The following is a 19,077-nucleotide window of genomic DNA, read 5'->3' as shown; positions in this document are numbered from 1 at the left end:
GGGTGGGACCTCATTGGCCACCCCTGTTTTAGAGTAAGGGAAGTTGTGTTACATAGACATTGTTTCTGTCCCTGGAAAGACATCAGTTGATCATCCCATTACAGTTCCTAAATGGAAGAAAAGGAGAATGGTCTTTGGTGATAAAGATGGCTGAGGCACATGCAATGGCAGACCATTTATATGCACCTTCATCAAGAACATCCCAGTCACTGAAATTGATAAAATCCAGCTTCGGAAATCACTCAAGGGAACAAATCTTTTACCTTTAGAAAATGAATTGGATTTATTGGGGGGAGGAATTCACCTCCCTTTTTCTCATTTATTCTATATTTTATTCATTCTTCCTTTATTTGTATTTGGAAAAAAATATAAATATTTCACAGGTAAGTTCCCTGTTGGCAGCTGCCTGCATGGAGATAGCATAGGAATGGAAATATGGGGATGGATTCTGACTGAAAAGGTGGATTGACAGAATCTAGGAAACTGCCATTCCATAGAAGTGAAAGCAACACAGTCGGCCTGTCAGAGAAATCTCCCATAGAGATTATTCCAATGGAGTGTGGCTCTCTGTTTCAACATTCATAAACAAGAACTTATCTGAACTAAATCCTCCATTATTTAAGACAATCACTGGCAAGAAGCCTTCTTGCCTCTAATAACTTCTTTGACTCTGCTTGTTAACCACACTGGCATCTTCCGGTAATACCTTTCCTGATCTGAAATTAGCATTTTAAAGACCTTTACAGAGAGCTTTTACTCCATTGGATCAGAGCCCTTTCAGTAAATAGAAGGAGCCGTCTTCTAAAGAGATTCAGACACTTGGGGGAGTCCAACCCCTGCAAAAATATACATTATATTTTAGAATGCCCATTTTTGTCACGAGACATGCGAGTGTCCTCAGCAGTCTGAAGCATCTTTTCCTAGCCTAGGTTAGTATCCCTACTTGGGTGCAGATAGCCTAGTTTTACAGATCCATGTCCTGGAAATGCCCTAATTAGATGACTGTGGCATGGGCATGGGGTACCTCTGACCAATTTAAGCCCGCCAGAGGTCCCTATTTTCCCACAAGGCTGTTTTATTTTATTTTCGTTATATATATTAAAAAATTATATACCACTAACCTCTGTTGAAAACATCTCAGTGATGTACACAAATATAATATAAAATTACCCATAAGAAATATATGAAAAAATAAATGTAAAGAACTGGCCAATCACACAATATTCATCCCACTGAAAAGTCCTGTCAATACAAAAAGGAGGATGTTTGGTGGATTTCCATTGGGAGGGCCTTCCACACTGTTAGACCCGCCATGCTAAATGCTCACTTTCTCATGGATACCAAGCAGGCCTCATTCTCATGGGGGGAAATTTCCAGCATTCCTTCACTGGCATTCAGCCAAGCCCACTAGTCCCTCGCCTGGTGTCATAGGTATGGGGCAGATAAATCAGTTTGGAAATATTATTTAAAACACTTCAGTAAGAGACCACACATTTTCCTTTATTAAAGATTCAAGCATAATCTATAAAAATATCAAAAAAACCCAAAAGCACATGGTACATAAATGAATCTTGGAGAAGTAAAAATATATTGAAACAGTATATTCAGGCAGCATTAAAGTTACATGGGACAGTAAAGTACAAACTACAGTATTAGAATGTCTATTGCGGGGGTTGGCAATGTGGTGCCCGTATGCTCACCAGAGCCTTCTGTGGCGCATATGAAAGAACTGAGTATATATCCCCTCAAAAATCCACAACATATGCAAGACTGTTTGCTTTTCTTGCTCACTTCCCGTTTGAACTGTCTCAGCTTCTTCTACATTGAACACATCCCCTGAGGCATGTCCACATTTCAGCGAATGCCAGGACTGGACACACGGTCTCCCAGAGAGGAGATGCCTTTTCCCCATTGATGTCATTCCCACACCTTTTTATGGCTTATCTCTCCCCTGCCACACCTCTTTTAGAAATGATATCCATTTTATGCCATGCCACACCCCCAAAGCAGCCATTTTTGTGACAAATGACATGGCACTTTCTCATTATTCCAAATGTGCCCATTGGGCCAAAGAAGTTGTTCACCCCTGGACTATTACATTTAAAAAATGCAAAACTAAAAATAACTGCAGTTTCCATTGCAAAGGGCACCTGCACATTTTGCTTTAGAACTTGCTTTCCAGTAGGGACAGAGACTTGCTTGTCCTTCTTAAATGAAAGCTCAGAGTCTAGGCCCCTGGCTGAAGCCACCAGTGGTCTTCCCAGGTGTCACGGCACCTGTGAGTGCTGGGTTGGCAACCCCTCACTCTAGACATTTGCAGCTTCCCAGATGTGACATAAAAGATATGTTCTGCCCAAACTCTCCACAGGGAGGAATTGTGCAAGGATGGAGTCTATGCAGACATGGTCCTGATGTTGGAACAGTGGGAAGCTTTCCAGGCAGTTTGAAAATGGGTGTGTGCCACACAATCATTTAAATGGTTTCTCCTATGTCTGTTTTCTTTGATGTGATGCAAGTTTTCCATTATGCCGGAAACTCTTTCTAAACTCCACATATTTAAATGGCTTCACCATGTGTGGGTTCTTTGATGGGAAGTAAGACCTCCGCTCTGACTGAAGCTCTTTCCACATTCCATACATTTATATGGTTTTTCCCCTGTGTGGGTTCTTTGATGTGAAGTAAGGCTTCCACTACGACTGAAACTCATTCCACATTCCATACATTTAAATGGTTTGTACCCTGTATGGATCCTTTGATGTGAAGTAAGGGTATCTCTACAACTGAAATTCTTTCCACACTCCACACATTCAAATGGTTTCTCCCCTGTATGAGTTCTTAGATGTAAAGTAAGATATTGACCACGACTAAAGCTCTTCCCACAATACACACATTCATATGGCTTTACCCCTGTATGGGTTCTTTGATGTGAAGCAAAGGTACTGCTGTAACTAAAGCTCAATCCACACTGCACACATGAATATGGTTTCTCCCCTGTGTGGGTTCTGAGATGGGAAGTAAGGCTATCATTACGAGTGAAAATCTTTCCACACTCCACACATTCAAATGGCTTTGTCCCTGCATGGGTTTTATGATGTCTAGCAAGGCCTGCTCTTTGACTGAAGGTCTTTCCACACTTGACACATTTATATGGTTTTTCTCCTGTGTGGGTTCTGAGATGGGAAGTAAGGTTTCCACTCTGACTGAAGCTCTTTCCACATTCCATACATTTAAATGGTTTCTCCCCTGTATGGGTTCTTTGATGTATAGTAAGGGCACTGGTGTCACTAAAGCTCTTCCCACAATCCACACATATATATGGCTTCACTCCTGTGTGGGTTCTTTGATGTGAAGTAAGCCTGTCTCTACGACTGAAACTCTTTTCACACTCCACACATTTAAATGGTTTCACCCCTGAGTGTATTCTTTGATGCACAGTAAGTCTTCCACTTTGACTGAAACTCTTTCCACATTCCATACATTTAAATGGTTTCTCCCCTGTATGGGTTCTTCGATGTGGAGTAAGGGCACTGCTGTCATTAAAGCTCTTCCCACACTCCACACATATATATGGCTTCACTCCTGTGTGGGTTCTTTGATGTGAAGTAAGCCTGTCTCTACGACTGAAACTCTTTTCACACTCCACACATTCAAATGGTTTCACCCCTGTGTGGGTTCTTTGATGTACAGTAAGTCTTCCACTTCGACTAAAACTCTTTCCACACTCCATACATTTATATGGCTGAATCCCCATGTGGGTTCTTTGATGTGACGTAAGGTTACCGCTATGAGTGAAACTCTTTCCACATTCCATACATTTGAACGACTTCACCCCTGAGTGTGTTCTTTGATGTACAGCAAGTTTTCCACTTTGACTGAAACTCTTTCCACACTCCATACATGTATATGGTTTATCCCCTGTATGGGTTCTTTGATGTAAAGTAAGTTGTCCACTACAATGGAAGCTCTTTCCACACACCACACATTTATGTCATTTCACCCCTGTATGGATTCTTTGATGTAAACTAAAGCTACTGTTATGACTAACGCTCTTTCCACATTCCACACATTTATATGGTTATACACTTGTATGGATTCTTTCATGGTAAATAAGAGTTGCAATTTGACTGAAGCTCTTTCCACATTCCATACATTTAAATGATGTCTCCTCCGTATGGATTCTTAGATGTAAAGTAAGGGTTCCACTATCAATGAAGCTGTTTCCACACTCCACACATTTAAATGGTTTCACCACTGTGTGATTTCTTAAATGGAAAGTTAGGCATCCACTATGACTGAATCTCTTTACGCATTCCGTAAGTTTATACAGCTTCTTTCCTGTAGGTTTTTTAATGCAGAATAAGTTTTCTGCTGTCACTGAAGCTCTTTTCCTACTCAACACATTAAAATAGTTTCACTCCTTAGTGCATTCACTGATGTGAAATACAGCTTTTGCTACCACTGATGCTCCTTGCACTCTTCATGCATTTATATCAACTCTCCTCGTGTGGAATAAAGAATTTTTTCTGCTCATTCTTAGATTGCTTTCCTTCATGTCCTTTCAGTCCCTTCGATTTCCAAACTTTCATTTCACCATGTTAAACTTGCTTGTTCCCGATGATGCCGCACACAGCTCTTGACAATTCTAATTCTCCTGCCCATCCACTGCACGGGGAAAAATACATTACAAATCAGAAACCAAGGATCACATCAGAAATCAAGCCCAATGAGCAGCTTCTCTTCATTAAGTTTCCCCCCCTTTTCTCACTCCACTAACACTGCAGAGCTTTGCTGTGCTGTTCTGTACTGTAAGGGGAATGCCTCTCCAGTTAACACCCATAAAGGGGTGTATTTCACCTGCAATTCGTGAATTTAGCCTGTTACTGGCAGGTATTTAGTTATCATTCATATTTGTTTGTCACCTCAAAACACTGGAATATAAAATATGTTTAAAAGAAAAAGTTAACATAATGCATAATAATATAGTTCAATAATTGTTCAAATTCAGTAATAAAAATTGAGAACTGTCACAGAGAACTAAAGATGAGCCTGACTGGTGGATCAGGCCAAAGGTCTATCTTGTCTGGGTTATTACCAGATTATTGCAAAGTGCATGGACCCTTCAGAGACATTAGAATTGGCTGCCACAAGATGATGGCCACTAACTTAGATGGCTAGCTTCATTACCCCAGTTTGCTGGTCTAGGTGGGTGGGTTGGATGTCTGTCAAAAGAGGACAGAGAAAAGAAGAATGTAAGAAGAACCCTAAAGCTGGATCACATTAAAGAGCTATTCAGAGAAGGAACTGGAGGACACAGCAATGTTTCTTTCAAAGGATTCCATACACAAATTGGCTATTTCGGGGGCCATGGGGCACCCCATGGCCACCCCTTTAATCTGCCAATAATACGAATTGCCAAACCTGAAATAATTTCTTCACATTGCTATTTCTGCCAATGTGCAAAGAAAGTAAGTGGGAGGGATGTCTGTCAGTACGCTTATCCAAAGTTCGCTGAATAATGTCTAGGGCTTGTTCCTGCGGAATATTGGTGTAGAGAGATCTAACATCCATTGTCACCAGGATGTCCAAAGGTTCTACAGAGGTGGACTGTATCTTATTCATAAAATCTGTAGAATCCTGTATGTAGGATGGAATACTGGGTATGAACGGTTTTAAAAAATGATCGCAAAGACAGAGGTTCTAGAATTGAATTACAACCCGAGACAATGGGGCGACCAGGAGGAGACATTATACCCTCATGAATCTTAGTTAGCGTGTAAAACAATGGAACCCTGGGATTTTTATTCAACAGGAATTTATACTCATCATTGGTGATGTGACCCAGGTTAAGACCTTCCTCGAGGACATTAATAATTTCATGAGCAATGCTGGAAGTGGGATTGTCAGAACATATCATGTACTCTGCTCTGTCCGACAGTTGGGAAAGAATCTCCTCCTTATATTGCTGGGCATCCTGGATGACTATGGCACCACCCTTGTCAGCTTGTTTAGTTATTATGGAGGGGTCCCGTGACAGACCCCTCAGAACTTGTTGTTCTTTAGTGTTCAAATTGCACCAAACCCGCTGAGATGTAACTTCTATCCTCTCCAAGTCTTGAGAAACTAGCCTTTCGAACGTTTGTATGGAGGGATCCGTGGGTCCAGGAGGCATGAACTTAGAGGGAATCCTAAACATGCTTTTGGAATCTGTGAATTTAGAGACAGTCCCTCCAAAGTACTGACGTAACTTGATATTCCTGAAGAAACGAAACAAGTCTAATCTCACTTGAACTGGATCATGCAGGGGAGTAGGTACAAAAGAAAGTCCTTTGTCAAGTACATGTCTTTCCATATTGGGTTAGATATCCCATATCCGGGTCAGAGGCCAAAGCAGGCAGAGGAATGGATGTGGCTCTTCCCTTTCTGCAGTAGGCTGCATTCCAGCTACACAAAAGTGGGAGGCGTCTACACTCTCTCTCTCTCTCTCTCTCTCTCTCTGTCTCTGTCTCTCCCTCCCTCCATCCTGTGCCAGGCAAGCCAAAACGCATTATCACAGTTCAAGGACACCTTCAAGCCAGTCAAAAGCACTTGGAGAGGGTCAGGGACGTGTGTGGCTTGGAGCAGTGGCATGGACTGGGAAGAGTCCCAAGGGCCAGATAGAGAGGTCTGGGGGCCACATTTGGTCTCCAGCCTTGAAGTTCCTCACACCTGGATTACTGTAGTGCACTCCCTGTGGTGCTGCCTCCGAGGAGTGATCAAAAATTTTCAGCCAGTTCAGAAAGCAGTGGTCAGACTTTTGACTGGTGCAGTTATAGAGTCTGTGACCACACGTTACAACTGTAATGGTTCTTCTTCCTGGGCTATTACATGGGGTTGGCCTTTGAAGACTGTTCAGAAGCAGCAGCTAGAGCAGAGTGCAGCTCCCTGATTGCTGACAGCCTAGAGGTGAGCCAGTCGCATAACGCTGATCCTGGCACAACTGCACAGGCGGCCTCTATGTTTCTGGGCCCAATTCAAAGTGCTGATTTTGACCTATACAGCCCTGCATGGCTCAGGACCCCAACATCCCTCAGAGCACCTCTCCCGATGTGAACCTACCCAAAACCTACATCTGAGGCCCTCCTCTGGGTGCCTCCTGGAAGAAGACTACAAGCCCTTTCAGCACTGGCTCCCTGCCTGTGGGATGCTGTCCCCAGTGAAGTCTGCCTGGCGCCATCATCAACACCCTTTCGGCGCCAAGGAAAACCTCGTCTTTTCTCCCAGGCGTGTGGCAGATTGTGCTATGTATCTTTCCTTTTTAATTCTGATTTTATGGTGTGCCTTATAGCAGCAATGGGGAACCTCAGGCCAGGGCCCAGATTTATCCCTCCAACCCTCTTTATCCAGCCCTCCCCCAGGGTCACACCCCTCGCCTCCTTGCTTTGCACCCTCCATTGACTATTTTTGCGTGGCTAAAATGTGTCCTTGACCTCTGAAAATGCTTGGATGGAGGATAAAGAGGAACGTGTGGGTGTATACAGAAACTAGTCAAGTATATCAAGGCGAAATTCACATTTGCTGCTCCGCCCACTTCTGCATCTGGCCCCTCCCACCATTGGCAAGCGGCCCCCAAAAGGCTGCCTAGAAAGGATTGTGGCCCTTGGGCTGAAAAAAGATATCCATCCCCAATTACACACTTAAAAGCTTGGAGACTCATGTGGTGAATGATTAATAAACTGAATTCATACTAATAATAATACAAAGTTTTGATCATGACAGTGTGATGAGCCGCAAGGGTTCAATGGTCCTTTTGCAGCACCTTGCCCTTTAAGAGGGCCCCGATCCACACTACCAAGCATCAACCGGGCCATGGCTTCTGACCATATGTAGAAACTGCCCAGGGGTTCCACCTGTGCTAGAATGAGCTGGGCAGGGCCCTCTTGTTCATCTATCCAAGAGAGAGAGTGCAGCTAAAGGATTTTACCTGGAATGAATGGAGGGGACACCTAAAGGATCTAAAATGCCTCAGAGAGGGGAAAGATGGGCAATGGAAGTCTAGGAGAGAGAGAGGCTGGAGTCGCTAGGTCTCTCAAGGGAGGGGCCCCCACCAAAAGAAGGCTTGGTTCTCCCTCTAAGCTCCACTGGGTGGGGCCAAAGCAGGAATAGCTGCATGTCAGGTTCCCCCAGCCACCTTCCTCCCCCGGAAGACCCTGGAGTCCTGGACTTGAGCCTGCCAAGGCCAACCCCATGGAAGCCCAGCACCCCAGGAGCAGAGGCCTACAGGACTGGGCCTACTGGTGAATGTAACCTGGGAAGCAACAGACCTGAAATAAAGACCCCTTTGGAGCAGACCCATCACGAGTCTGTGCCTTCTTTGATCCCCTAGTCAGCTGTGGGTCCCTGGGAGATGTGGAACACCCCTCTTTGGACAGGCCCCTTCTACAGGGTACAACACGAACAATCACAGCTTTAAAGAGTTTGGGGCCCAGAACCACCTTCTCCCGAGAGCCTGACGAGGCCTTGAGACTTTCCGAAGAGGTCCTTCTCTCAGCCCCACCAAGATCCCTGGCCCATTTAGCAGGCATTTATGGTTTAATTGTGTATTTATGCAATTTATGAATAGTTTTCCATCAGGCATCCTTAAAACCTCATAAGAGCCACATTCCCTTCACTGGCATATCAGGACCTTTTCAACATCAGCTGTGCACAACCGGTGCCATTCAGTCTCTCGAGAAATAATACAGCAGCTCCCTCTCTGATACTCTTCCACCATCATGCAAGCCTTTAGTTTGAATTGAATGACTTTTCAATTGATGCCATGGCTTCCTCCATTTTAACGTGCCTTTCTTGGAGTCTTGGGGAAGAGCCATAGCTCAAGGGTAGAGCACCTGCTTTGCATGCAGAAGGTCCCAGGTCCAACCCCTGGCAGCATCTCCAGGTAGGGCTGGGAATGTCCCCTGCCTGAAACCCTGGAGAGCTGCTGCCAGTCAGTGTAGGCAATACTTAGCTCGATGCCTCCATAGTCAACTCACCTGCCTGTTTTATCGGCTCTGCCTTTTAACTTTCTTGTGGTTGACATTTATTTTACTTTGTGCCTTTATTGCTTTTGATGCTCCTAGCTACCCACTATGCTAAATGCAACAAATCCAGATAAAATGAAATCAACAGATAAGTAAACAGAATCCACAGGTGCCTCCAGACTGTCAATATTTTGTGGGAAGGACTAAAGCACATAGTGGGACCTTTCAGTTTGTGCAATTCATTTATTTATTTACTACCTTTATTTCCCACATTTTCCTCCAAGGAGCTCAGGTAGCATACATAGTTTTCCTCCCTCTCCAGTTTATTCTCACAACAACCCTGTGTGGAAGGTTAGGTTGAGAGACTGTTGACTGGCCCAAAGTCACCCAGCAAGCTTCATGGCTGAGATGGGGATTTGAACCCTGGTCTCCCAAGTCCTAGTATGACAATCTAACCACTGTGCCACACTTGCTCTCCCATTTCATTCTCTCAACAACCCTGTGAGGTAGGTTAAGCTGAGTGGATTAAAGGGCTCTGCCACCCTAGCACAACAAAGCCACCCTGAAAAAATAGCACACTTTTTGTGGTTCAGAAAGCGGTGGGGAAATACATGGGGAAGTGTGACATGAATGTTTAACAAGACGATGTATAAACACCCTGCAAGGAAATCAGGATGAAAGTTCATCATCCTATGACCACCCCGTAAACACACCTGAACGAATGCTCAATAAAAGTGGATATGATATAACCTCCCTGTAAGCTGTAAGCAAGCAAACCAGGATGAACGCTCGATATATCTTGAAGGACTTACCTGCCACAATAGTTTTTCTTTTTCTTCAAGCCAGATGACATCAGATTTGGGCATCAGAGGCCCTTCTGACCTAGATAATTAAGAAACCCCAATCCTGTTATTCATGGCACCTGTGATTTGAAAAACACACAAGAAATTCACAACCTCTCTCTTTTCCACCGTCATCCCCGCAAAAGGCAAATGGACTGAAGATAAGTTGCTTGAAAACAAGCAACATTGGGCTCCTCTTTATAGTTCATTCATGAGGATTTGTGCTCATGATGCTATCAGGGCAGTGATACATGAACCCATTTTCAATACTATTTACACCTGCAAACATTTTTGGGCCATCATACTGCTTCGTTCCCAATCAGTAGACTTTCCATAACTTGAAATCAAATACTTTTTCATATCACAAATGTTTTGGGTTGGTGGTTTGTTTGTCCCATTTTTGTTTCAAAATAGCCCTTCTGGACAGCAGTAATCAGAATCATTGGGGAAGCATCACAGAACAACTAGTATCACAGAGTGATGTGCGGTCTGTCCAGTATAAATCCACCATTAACACCATTAATCCACTATTATTATGTAAAAATGTTGCAAAATACACCTGCAAAAAACACCAGTCTGGAGGGGCCCACTGTCAGCCTTTAGGTTAAGGCATTCCTGTATTAATCATTAGATGGTAATTAGATGGTAATGTGGTATTACCCTGGCCTCTTTCAGTGTTCCGCTTTTAGTGGGGTGGGGGTAGGATTCATCCATCTTATTCTTGTTGATGAGTGTTTTTGTTAGCTAACGTATTGTGCTAGCACTAGGGTTAAGCACACTCCTTCCCGCGTGCACTCTGCACCATCCCCAGATCTGCTCTGGAGGGTTGGGGGAAACCCCAAAATAGATTTAGGGGGCACACAGGGGGAGGAGAGGGGGAGGGGAAGAAATCCTTGTGCTGATGGAACAATTGTGTTAGCGCTATGCTGAAAACAACCCCTTATTTTTTTTTGTTTTCTTCTGTGTTTTGGATTTTACATATTTGGTATGGTGTTCTATATTTTAATATTTTTGCAAGTGACTTTGAGAAGTTTAAACAAATTTAATGATATTTGGAGGGGGGAGGAGCAGATCAGGCAGGGAAGTTAAGCTAGTTGGCTAAGCAGCTGCAGCAGATGGGAGCCAGCCCTGGGGACGAGTGGGCAGGCAGCAGGTCGGGCTGGTTAAGGCCTTTCCTCAGGGCTACTGCGGGTGCTAGGCATGCTTAGTGCAGCCATAAAAACCAAACGTCCAATTCTTACAAACTCAGAACACCCCTGGAAAGTGTCAACAGCATCACTCATGGAAATCCCAGGAGCCTCAAAGTGCAAACAGCCTCCTCTTCCTTCAAGCGCATCATTGTCACCAACTGTGGAGGGGGCAGGAGGAGCAAAACTGTCTAGAACAAGGATGGGGAACATGCGGCTCTCCAAGAGGCAGATGGGCTACGACTTCCCTACTACCCCAATCACCCTCTGCCTGGAGACTTAAGCCTGAGAAGCGCAGATAAGGGCCTGCGACCAGTTTCCAGCTGCCTCCACTTTCCCTTGCCCAGAAGGGGAACCTGGCAAGGCCCTTCAGAGGGGAAGGAAATTCAGAAGCTGTGAAATCCTCACACTCTTTGGCAGACTGGAAGCAGCACAGCTATCCCCCCTCTCAAGCAAGTCTGGTTCTTGTGGCCACATTCCATACAAATCACTTAGTTTTGCCTATACTCGTTATTTGAGGTGTAATTCCTCCCCCCGCTTGCCATTTTCCAAACATTTTTATACACCACACACAACCACACCCAGTCCCTCCAGAGATCCTCATTTCTAGGCTCAGAATAAACTTCACCGCTGTTGTGAGAAAAGGGAGCTACTCTGTCCCTTGAACCCTTTCCTCGGTTGGTTTCTTTGAGACAGAGAGAGAGCGCTCTGCCTCCCCCAGGCAAGCATGGCCGGTTCCTCTGCCCCAGCGCGTCCCCCCTCTTCACCCCCAGGGGGCCGGGCTGATCTTCAAGGGGACCTTGCAATGGAAACCCTGCAGCTCTTTGAGGCCCACTGTGCATAGATCACCCCCTGCCTTAAACTCTGAGAGGGGAGTTGGGGAGGATTTCCCCTCTTTTCACCCCAACCCTCCCCCAAAAGCACCTTCTGGGTCCTTTCCCCCCACGTGCCACTTTTACCTCTCTCTCCTGTCTGCATCAGCCTCGTCAAAGGATTCTCCCCAGACCGATTTCCTGCCCTGCCTACTAAGGGGGCATTCCCTATTGTCTTCCCCCACCTCAAACTTCCTCCCTCTCTAGGAACCGGATTTCCAATTGATATCTAATAGATCTTTGGAAAGTCCATTCAACAGTGTTTTCCTTGTGGCAAGGAGTTCTGGAGCTCACCTTTCCTTCAGTGAGGTACAGACATTTTCTCTGGAGTTATTGTGTCTCAGCCTTCCCGTTTTAGGCAGCATTTGCTCATCCTGAATCTGTAAGCGCAGAAACCTTTTTCTTTTTTCTTTTCCCCTTCCTACCTCCACATGCCTCTCACGTCCAGAGGGTTGGGGAACCTCAGAACAGATTGGGGGGCCTTGCGCGTGAGGGGAGAAGGTGGGGGAAGTCCTATTCCACAAGCAGAAATCCTCACACTGATGGGTCCGTGACTTAGCACTACTTTGGATAAAACCCAAAGTATTTTTATCCGGCTCCTGTAATTTCCTAGTTCCTTATCTCCCCCCACCCCCCAACCATTTGCCAGTTTCTTTCATCCCTCCTTCCTGGTCCTTTCACATTCACTTCTTCCTTTCCTCTCTTATCCCCTCCCTTCCATTTGCAGTTTATTTGTTTATTTATTATTCCAAAATACCAATATTCACCTTTTTCATTTCCTCTGGCCCTTTCTGCTCTGAGGAGGGAGACCTTCTTCTCCCCCCCCAACTTCTTTGTTTCCAAGCTCCCTTTATTCAGCATTCCAGGAGGTGCACTGGTCCTACCAAAAGATTGGGAGTGGCTAGTGGATGGTGCAGGAAGGTGAGGAGGCAGGGGGCAGGAGACCGACAGAGGCCAAGGCACACTCGAGGATCCTGCATCCCCCCACTGAGAAACCCTGCTCTAGAGTTCTGCATCAGGCTACACAGTAAGCTGTGAGGTGGGGTGGGTGTGCTTTAGATGGCTCTGTGTATTCCGTCAGTTGTGAGGCACATAATTAACATTTTTCTTCTTGCACCCCCACTGACACGAATGAAAGCCTATTTTCCCTTTTCCGTATGCACGATATTTGTATTTTCTTCTGCCCATACGAACGATGCCACTACAGCAAGGCCCCACTCATATGGCAGGTTACGTTCCAAACCCCCACCTTAAAGCAAAACCCACTGAAAAGCGGAATTTCATCAATAAACTGGCACCCGACACCCGAAAAACACCATAAAAGCGGAACAAGTGCCGTATGCTTGGGGGCCTTTAATTGAAAACCGCTGTATTAGTGGAATGCCAAAAAGTGGGCCGCCAAAAAGCGGGGCCCTACTGTATATGCTTCTACCTATGCATGTATTTGCAGTATTAATTAATGGATCTGTGCATAGGTTGTTTAGGCATTATTTTGTTATCCCACTTGTAGTAAACCATTATTATTATTAACATTATTAACTGATTGATTGGGTTTATTTATATGCCACCTTTCCACAGTGACCTGTGCCCAAAGTGGCTTACAACAAAAATAAACAATTTAGCAAACATAAAATAAATTCAATATTACAAAAGAAATAATCTTGACTTAAATACATAATTTCAAAGAAGAAAGCCAACAGCTCCAGGTGTGCATCTCGCTATTCTTATTTATTAAATTTATATCCTGCCCTTCCTTCCTCCCAGTAGGAGCCCAGGGCAGCAAACAAAAGCACAAAAAACTCTGTAAAACTTCATAAAAACAGGCATTAAAATATATTACAGCAAAATATATTTTGTTGTTGTTATGTGCCTTCAAGTCGATTACGACTTATGGCCACCCTATGAATCAGCGACCTCCAAGAGCATGTGTCATGAACCACCCTGTTCAGATCTAAAACATTAAAACAAAACATCTTTAAAATCATATTTTAAAAAAGCTTTTAAAACATCTTAAAAAGCAATTCCAACACACAGACTGGGATAAGGTCTCTACTTAAAAGGCTTCTTGACAGAGGAAGGTCTTCAGTAGGCACCAAAAAGATAACAAGAGATGGTGCATGTCTAATATTTAAGGGGAGGGCATTTCAAAGGGGAGGTGCCACTGCGCTAAAGGTCTGCTTCCTATGTTGTATGGAATGGACCTCCTGATAAGATGTTATCTGCAGGAGGCCCTCACCTGCAAAAGGGATAAGATGGTATTTCAGGTATCCTGGTCCCAAGCTGTATAGGGCTTTGTACACGAAGACTAGAACCTTGAACTTGGCCCAGTAGCAAATGGGCAGCCAGTGCAATTCTTTCAGCAGTGGGCTGACATATTGGCAGTACCCTGCCCCAGTGAGCAACTGTGCCACCACCATGTTGCACCAGCTGCAGCTTCTGGACCAACCTCAAGGGCAGCCACACATAGAGTACATTACAGTAATCCAACCTGGAGGTTACTAGTGCATGGACAACAGTGGTCAGGCTATCCTGGTCCAGAAACAGCCACAGTTATCTTACCAGCCAAAGCCTGAAACAGGCCCTCCTAGCCACTGAGGTCACCTGGGCCTCTAGTGTCAAAGATGGATCCAGGAGCACCCCCCCAGACTACAGACCTGGTCTTTCAGAGGGAGTACGACCTCATCCAAAGCAGGCAACTGACCAATAATCCAAACTCGGGAACCACCAACTCACAGCGCCTGCGTCCAGGGACATCACTACCGGGGTGCGGAGGGTGCGGCCCACACCCGGGTGTCACCATGAGGGGGGTGACACCCAGAGCCGCCCCGTGCCATTGCCCGGCAAGGCTGCTCCAACTCCTCCTCGGAGGCGGGCGGGCAGGCGAGACCGGGAGCAGCGTCGGCAGGGCAAGGGAGGCGCGCCGGCGTTCCCAGGCCTTCTCCGGCTGGGTGCCCCTCCAGCGCGTGCCCTCCCAGGGGCATGGATGGGGTGGCTGGCCTTGAGTGCGCCTGCACATGCGCACGCCCGCACATGCGCGCGCACGCAAACCCAGCCACCTCGTCCATGCCCTTGGGAGGGCGCGCACTGGAGGTCCGCACCCCCCTGCACTCCCGGTAGTGACACCGCTGCCTGCGTCTTGTTAGGATTCAGACTCAGTTTATTGGCCCTCATCCAGCCCACCACCAAGTCCACACACTGGTCCAGGGCTTGCACCGCCTCTTCCGATTCAGATCTTACAGAGAAGGAGAGCTGGGTATCATCAGCACATTATAGGTGAACCTGGATTTAATACCAGGAAGCATTGTTACAGTACAGCGTTTCACACCATGGCTGTATATTTTAGAGTTTAGCATCTGACATAGCATCCTATAATGTAGGAGCATTTCAGATAAAGCCAGGAAGGTTCACATCTCTTTCCATTCTGTTTAAATAACAACGTCTGAAGTGGACCAAATGTTTGCATGTAACTCGGAACTAACGAATTGCTCCAAGGCCAGAAATGAGAGCATGACCTGAATCCTGCAAGAACATGTAGTGGATGTTTGGGTGTGAAGAGTGAATGGCTCTTCTTTCTAGGCAACAAGGCCAGACTTGGAGGAGACTTCAAGGGCACTGAAGGTCATAAAGAGAGAGGGCAGGTCCTGGGGGTGTATGGAGAAAATCAAATATAAACAAATGTTACAACTGGAATGTACCTCAAAAGATCCTGTGATCAGCAGACTTGACAAGGCACCAAGCTGGTAAAGGAAAGTAGGCATGAGCTCCTGAGAGCAAAGATGTGCCAGGATATTGACATCATGAATGCCAATTCACAGATTGATGGGTGAGATACCAGGGACTCGGTGAAGACATTAAAAAACTTCAAAGGTTACTTTGGCTATAAAGACAGCCCCATCTTCACAGAATATTCTAGAAGTCTTCCACCACGGCCTGCAACAGAGACCCAGTGAGCATACCACCTCCTTCTCCAAGTCTCTCCTTTCCGCAGCAGCAACTGGTTGGCCACCACTGCTTGTGTGATTGTGTCCGTGTGAAAGATTAGGACTATTGGGCATCCTGAGTTCTGCACGCTTGTTTACTTGCATTGGATGACTCACAAGAGCATCCTGGCTGTGTTCATTGGTAATTTTCAATAAACCTTTTAAAACGTCTACAGTGGTGTGGTCTCAGACTCTTCAGGCTAGTATCCCATTCCTCCAAGCCTGATCAATTGGAGGCTCTGGACAAACTGGCAAGACCTAATTTCCCAGCACAACCACCTTTCATAAGCACCTAAGAGCCTGTTGGATCAGGCCAGTGGGCCATCTACTTCAGCACCCTATTCTCACAGTGGCCATCCAGATACATATGGGGCGTCCACAAGCAGGACCAGAGTGCACCAGCTGTCTTCCCTCCTGGTATTCAGTGGAAGTACAACAGAGCCACCAGGGTTAGTAGCCACTGATAGCCTTCTCCTCCATGAATTTGTCTAATCCTCTTTTATATCCATCCAAGTTGGTGGCTCTCACTGCCTCTTGTGAGAGTGAATTCCATATTTTAACTATGCGCTGTGCAAAGAAGTGCTTTCTTTGGTCTGTCCTGAACCTTCCAACATTCATTGGATGTCCCAACCCGACTGAGTTCTAGTATTCTGAGAAAATCTTCTATCCACTTTCTCCACACCAGGCTTAATTTTATAGAGTTCTGTCATGCTTTACAACCTTCCATGCTTTACAACTGCTTCTGCATTCCTGATACCTTAGAGTAGCAAAGAAACAGAATCGAGTTTGCCAGCCCTGCTAAAAAGAGGAATACCTCTGAGCATGTGCAATTTTGCATTTTTAAATCTCATCTAAACTGCAGCACCACGACTACAGGAATAAAATGGGAGCTGGAAGGAGAGATTTAATGCATTTACACTTAAAAATGTTTAAACTGGTGTTAAACTGAATACTTTCCAGTCCTCAGGTACACAGGCTGATCTTAGCAACATTACACATTTTTGATCAGCAATTTCACATTTGAGTTCTCTAGGAACTCTTGGGTGGATGCCACCTGGACCTGGTGATCAGCTGACCCCACCCACCTGTCAAAAGAGGTCCATGGAAGGTGGGCCTGTTCTGGATCTGACCCACTGGTATCCAATTTCCCTCCTCTACTTGGCCTTCTTATCAGTTCCCTGATATATACTAAGATCTCCATGTATTTAAACTTATTTATTTAGTCACCGCATACTTAGTAGTCTCTGAGTGATTTACAACACATTTTAAAATCATGTGATATAAAATGAATTTTAAATACACAATATACAAAAATCTAAAAACCCAAAGAAAGAAGACTAAGACAGCATACAAAACGTCTGCGTGAAAAGGAAAGTCTTTCCTTGGCACCTAAAGATGGATAAAGAACGTGCCAAGCATGCCTCTCTGGGGACACCATTCCGCAGATTAGGAGCCACCACTGAAAAGGCCTGTCCTTGTGCTGCCACCATCCAAACCTCCCATGGAGGGGGCACACAAAGAAGGGCCTCAAATGATGAACACAGGACCCAGGTTGGTTCATACAAAGAGAGACAGTCATTGAGATACTAAGGTCCTGAGACACATATGGGTTTAGAGGTCAAAACCAGATCTTTGAATTGAGCCTGGAAACTAATCAGTAGCCAGTCAGCCGAGCCAGAATTGGCATTATATATGTGAATCAACCTACCCCAGTCAGCAATCTGGCTGCCATGTTCTGCACTAACCGGAGTTTCCAAACTGTCTTCAACAACAGCCCCATGTATAACACATTGCAGTAGTCTATCCTAGAGGTTACCAGACCCTAGACAACTGTTAGGTTATACCTGTCCCGATATGGGTACAGCTGGGCCATCAGTCGAAGCTGATGGAAGGCACTCTGTGCCACTGAGACCACTTGAGTCTCAAGTGACAGCAATGGATCCAGGAGGGGGTTACACTCCCCTTGAAGGAACAGGTTCGTAGCTTGGGAATTCTTTTCGATCCTTCCTTGTCTCCCGAGGCCCAGGTGGCCTTGGTGGCATGGAACGCTTTCTACCGTCTTCGATTGGTAGCCCAGCTACGTCCCTATCTGGACAGTGATGACCTCGCCTCAGTTGTTCACACTCTGGTAACTTCTAGGTTGGACTACTGCAATGCGCTCTACGTTGGGCTGCCCTTGAAGATAGTTCGGAAACTACAGTTAGTCCAGAATGCAGCAGCCAGACTGTTGACGCGGACCAGATGGTCCGCTCATATAACACCTGTTCTGGCCCGTCTGCACTGGCTTCCTATTTGTTTCCGGGCTAAATTCAAAGTGCTGGTTTTGACCTATAAAGCCCTACACGGCATGGGACCGCAATACCTGGTGGAACGCCTCTCCCAATACGAAACTACCTGTACACTGCGCTCGATATCTAAGGCCCTCCTCCAAGTGCCATCACATCGAGAAGCTCGGAGGGCGGTGACTAGATCCAGGGCCTTTTCGGTGGTGGCCCCTGAATTGTGGAATAGTCTCCCCGATGAGGTACGCCTGGCGCCGACGCTGCTATCTTTTCGGCGCCAGGTGAAAACCTTTATACTCCCAGGCATTTAAAAAATTTTAAATATTCTTTTTAAAGAAATTGTTTTGTAGTGTATTTTAAAACAGTGTTTCATTGCTGGTATGTTCTGATGTTGTTTGGTTTCTGTTCTTTGTTTTGCTTTTTGATTTTCTTATATTTGTTCTATTCATATATTTTCTTGTTTATCCTCTATGTACACCGCCCAGAGAGACTTTTTGGCTTAGGGCGGTATATAAATTAAATAAAATAAATAAATAAGGGTCCCTAAGCTATATACCTGCTCCTTCAGAGGGAGTGTAACCCCATAGAGAGCAGCCATAACCCATCTAGTGAACATCCCATTGAAGAAGAAACTCTTCTTCTTAGGCAAAGAATGTGTATGTGCCTGGTGAGAGGAAATGGTTAAGAAGGAAGGGAGGAAGAGTTGCCAAGGCAACTAAGGAATGCAGCACAAACCTCAAGGTCCAGCCACATGTTTATATTTTGTAAAAGTTGAGTAAGGGAAAACAAGTACTGACTGTGGGGAACAGAAAGAACAGATTGCCTGAACATGTAGAGTCATATGCATGCGTAATTAAAACTAACAAGGGAGAAGGCCTTCTCAGTGGTGACCCCCAAATTATGGAATGATCTCTCTGA

The 19,077-nt window shown here is 45.4% G+C and overlaps 1 protein-coding gene across 2 annotated transcripts; it reads right to left on the bottom strand.

Moving 5' to 3' along the window:
* Positions 1-1,548: 1,548 nt before the first annotated feature.
* On the bottom strand, positions 1,549-12,373 carry LOC133381324 (zinc finger protein 135-like). Of its 2 annotated transcripts, none has more exons than XM_061620313.1 (3): positions 12,323-12,373; positions 9,809-9,878; positions 1,549-4,662 (listed from the first exon to the last, which is right to left on the bottom strand). In XM_061620313.1, exon 3 carries the CDS (start codon positions 3,893-3,895, stop codon positions 2,567-2,569), a length of 1,329 nt encoding a protein of 442 aa, XP_061476297.1. In that variant the 5' UTR covers positions 3,896-4,662; positions 9,809-9,878; positions 12,323-12,373; the 3' UTR covers positions 1,549-2,566. The 2 variants fall into 2 exon arrangements, with proteins under 2 accessions (XP_061476297.1, XP_061476296.1); XM_061620312.1 differs by lacking the exon at positions 12,323-12,373 and adding an exon at positions 11,985-12,058.
* Positions 12,374-19,077: the final 6,704 nt, after the last annotated feature.

This window comes from Rhineura floridana, chromosome 3, assembly GCF_030035675.1.
Source record: "Rhineura floridana isolate rRhiFlo1 chromosome 3, rRhiFlo1.hap2, whole genome shotgun sequence".
Classification (NCBI taxonomy): domain Eukaryota; kingdom Metazoa; phylum Chordata; class Lepidosauria; order Squamata; family Rhineuridae; genus Rhineura; species Rhineura floridana.
This window is presented reverse-complemented; position numbering and strand designations above follow the sequence as displayed.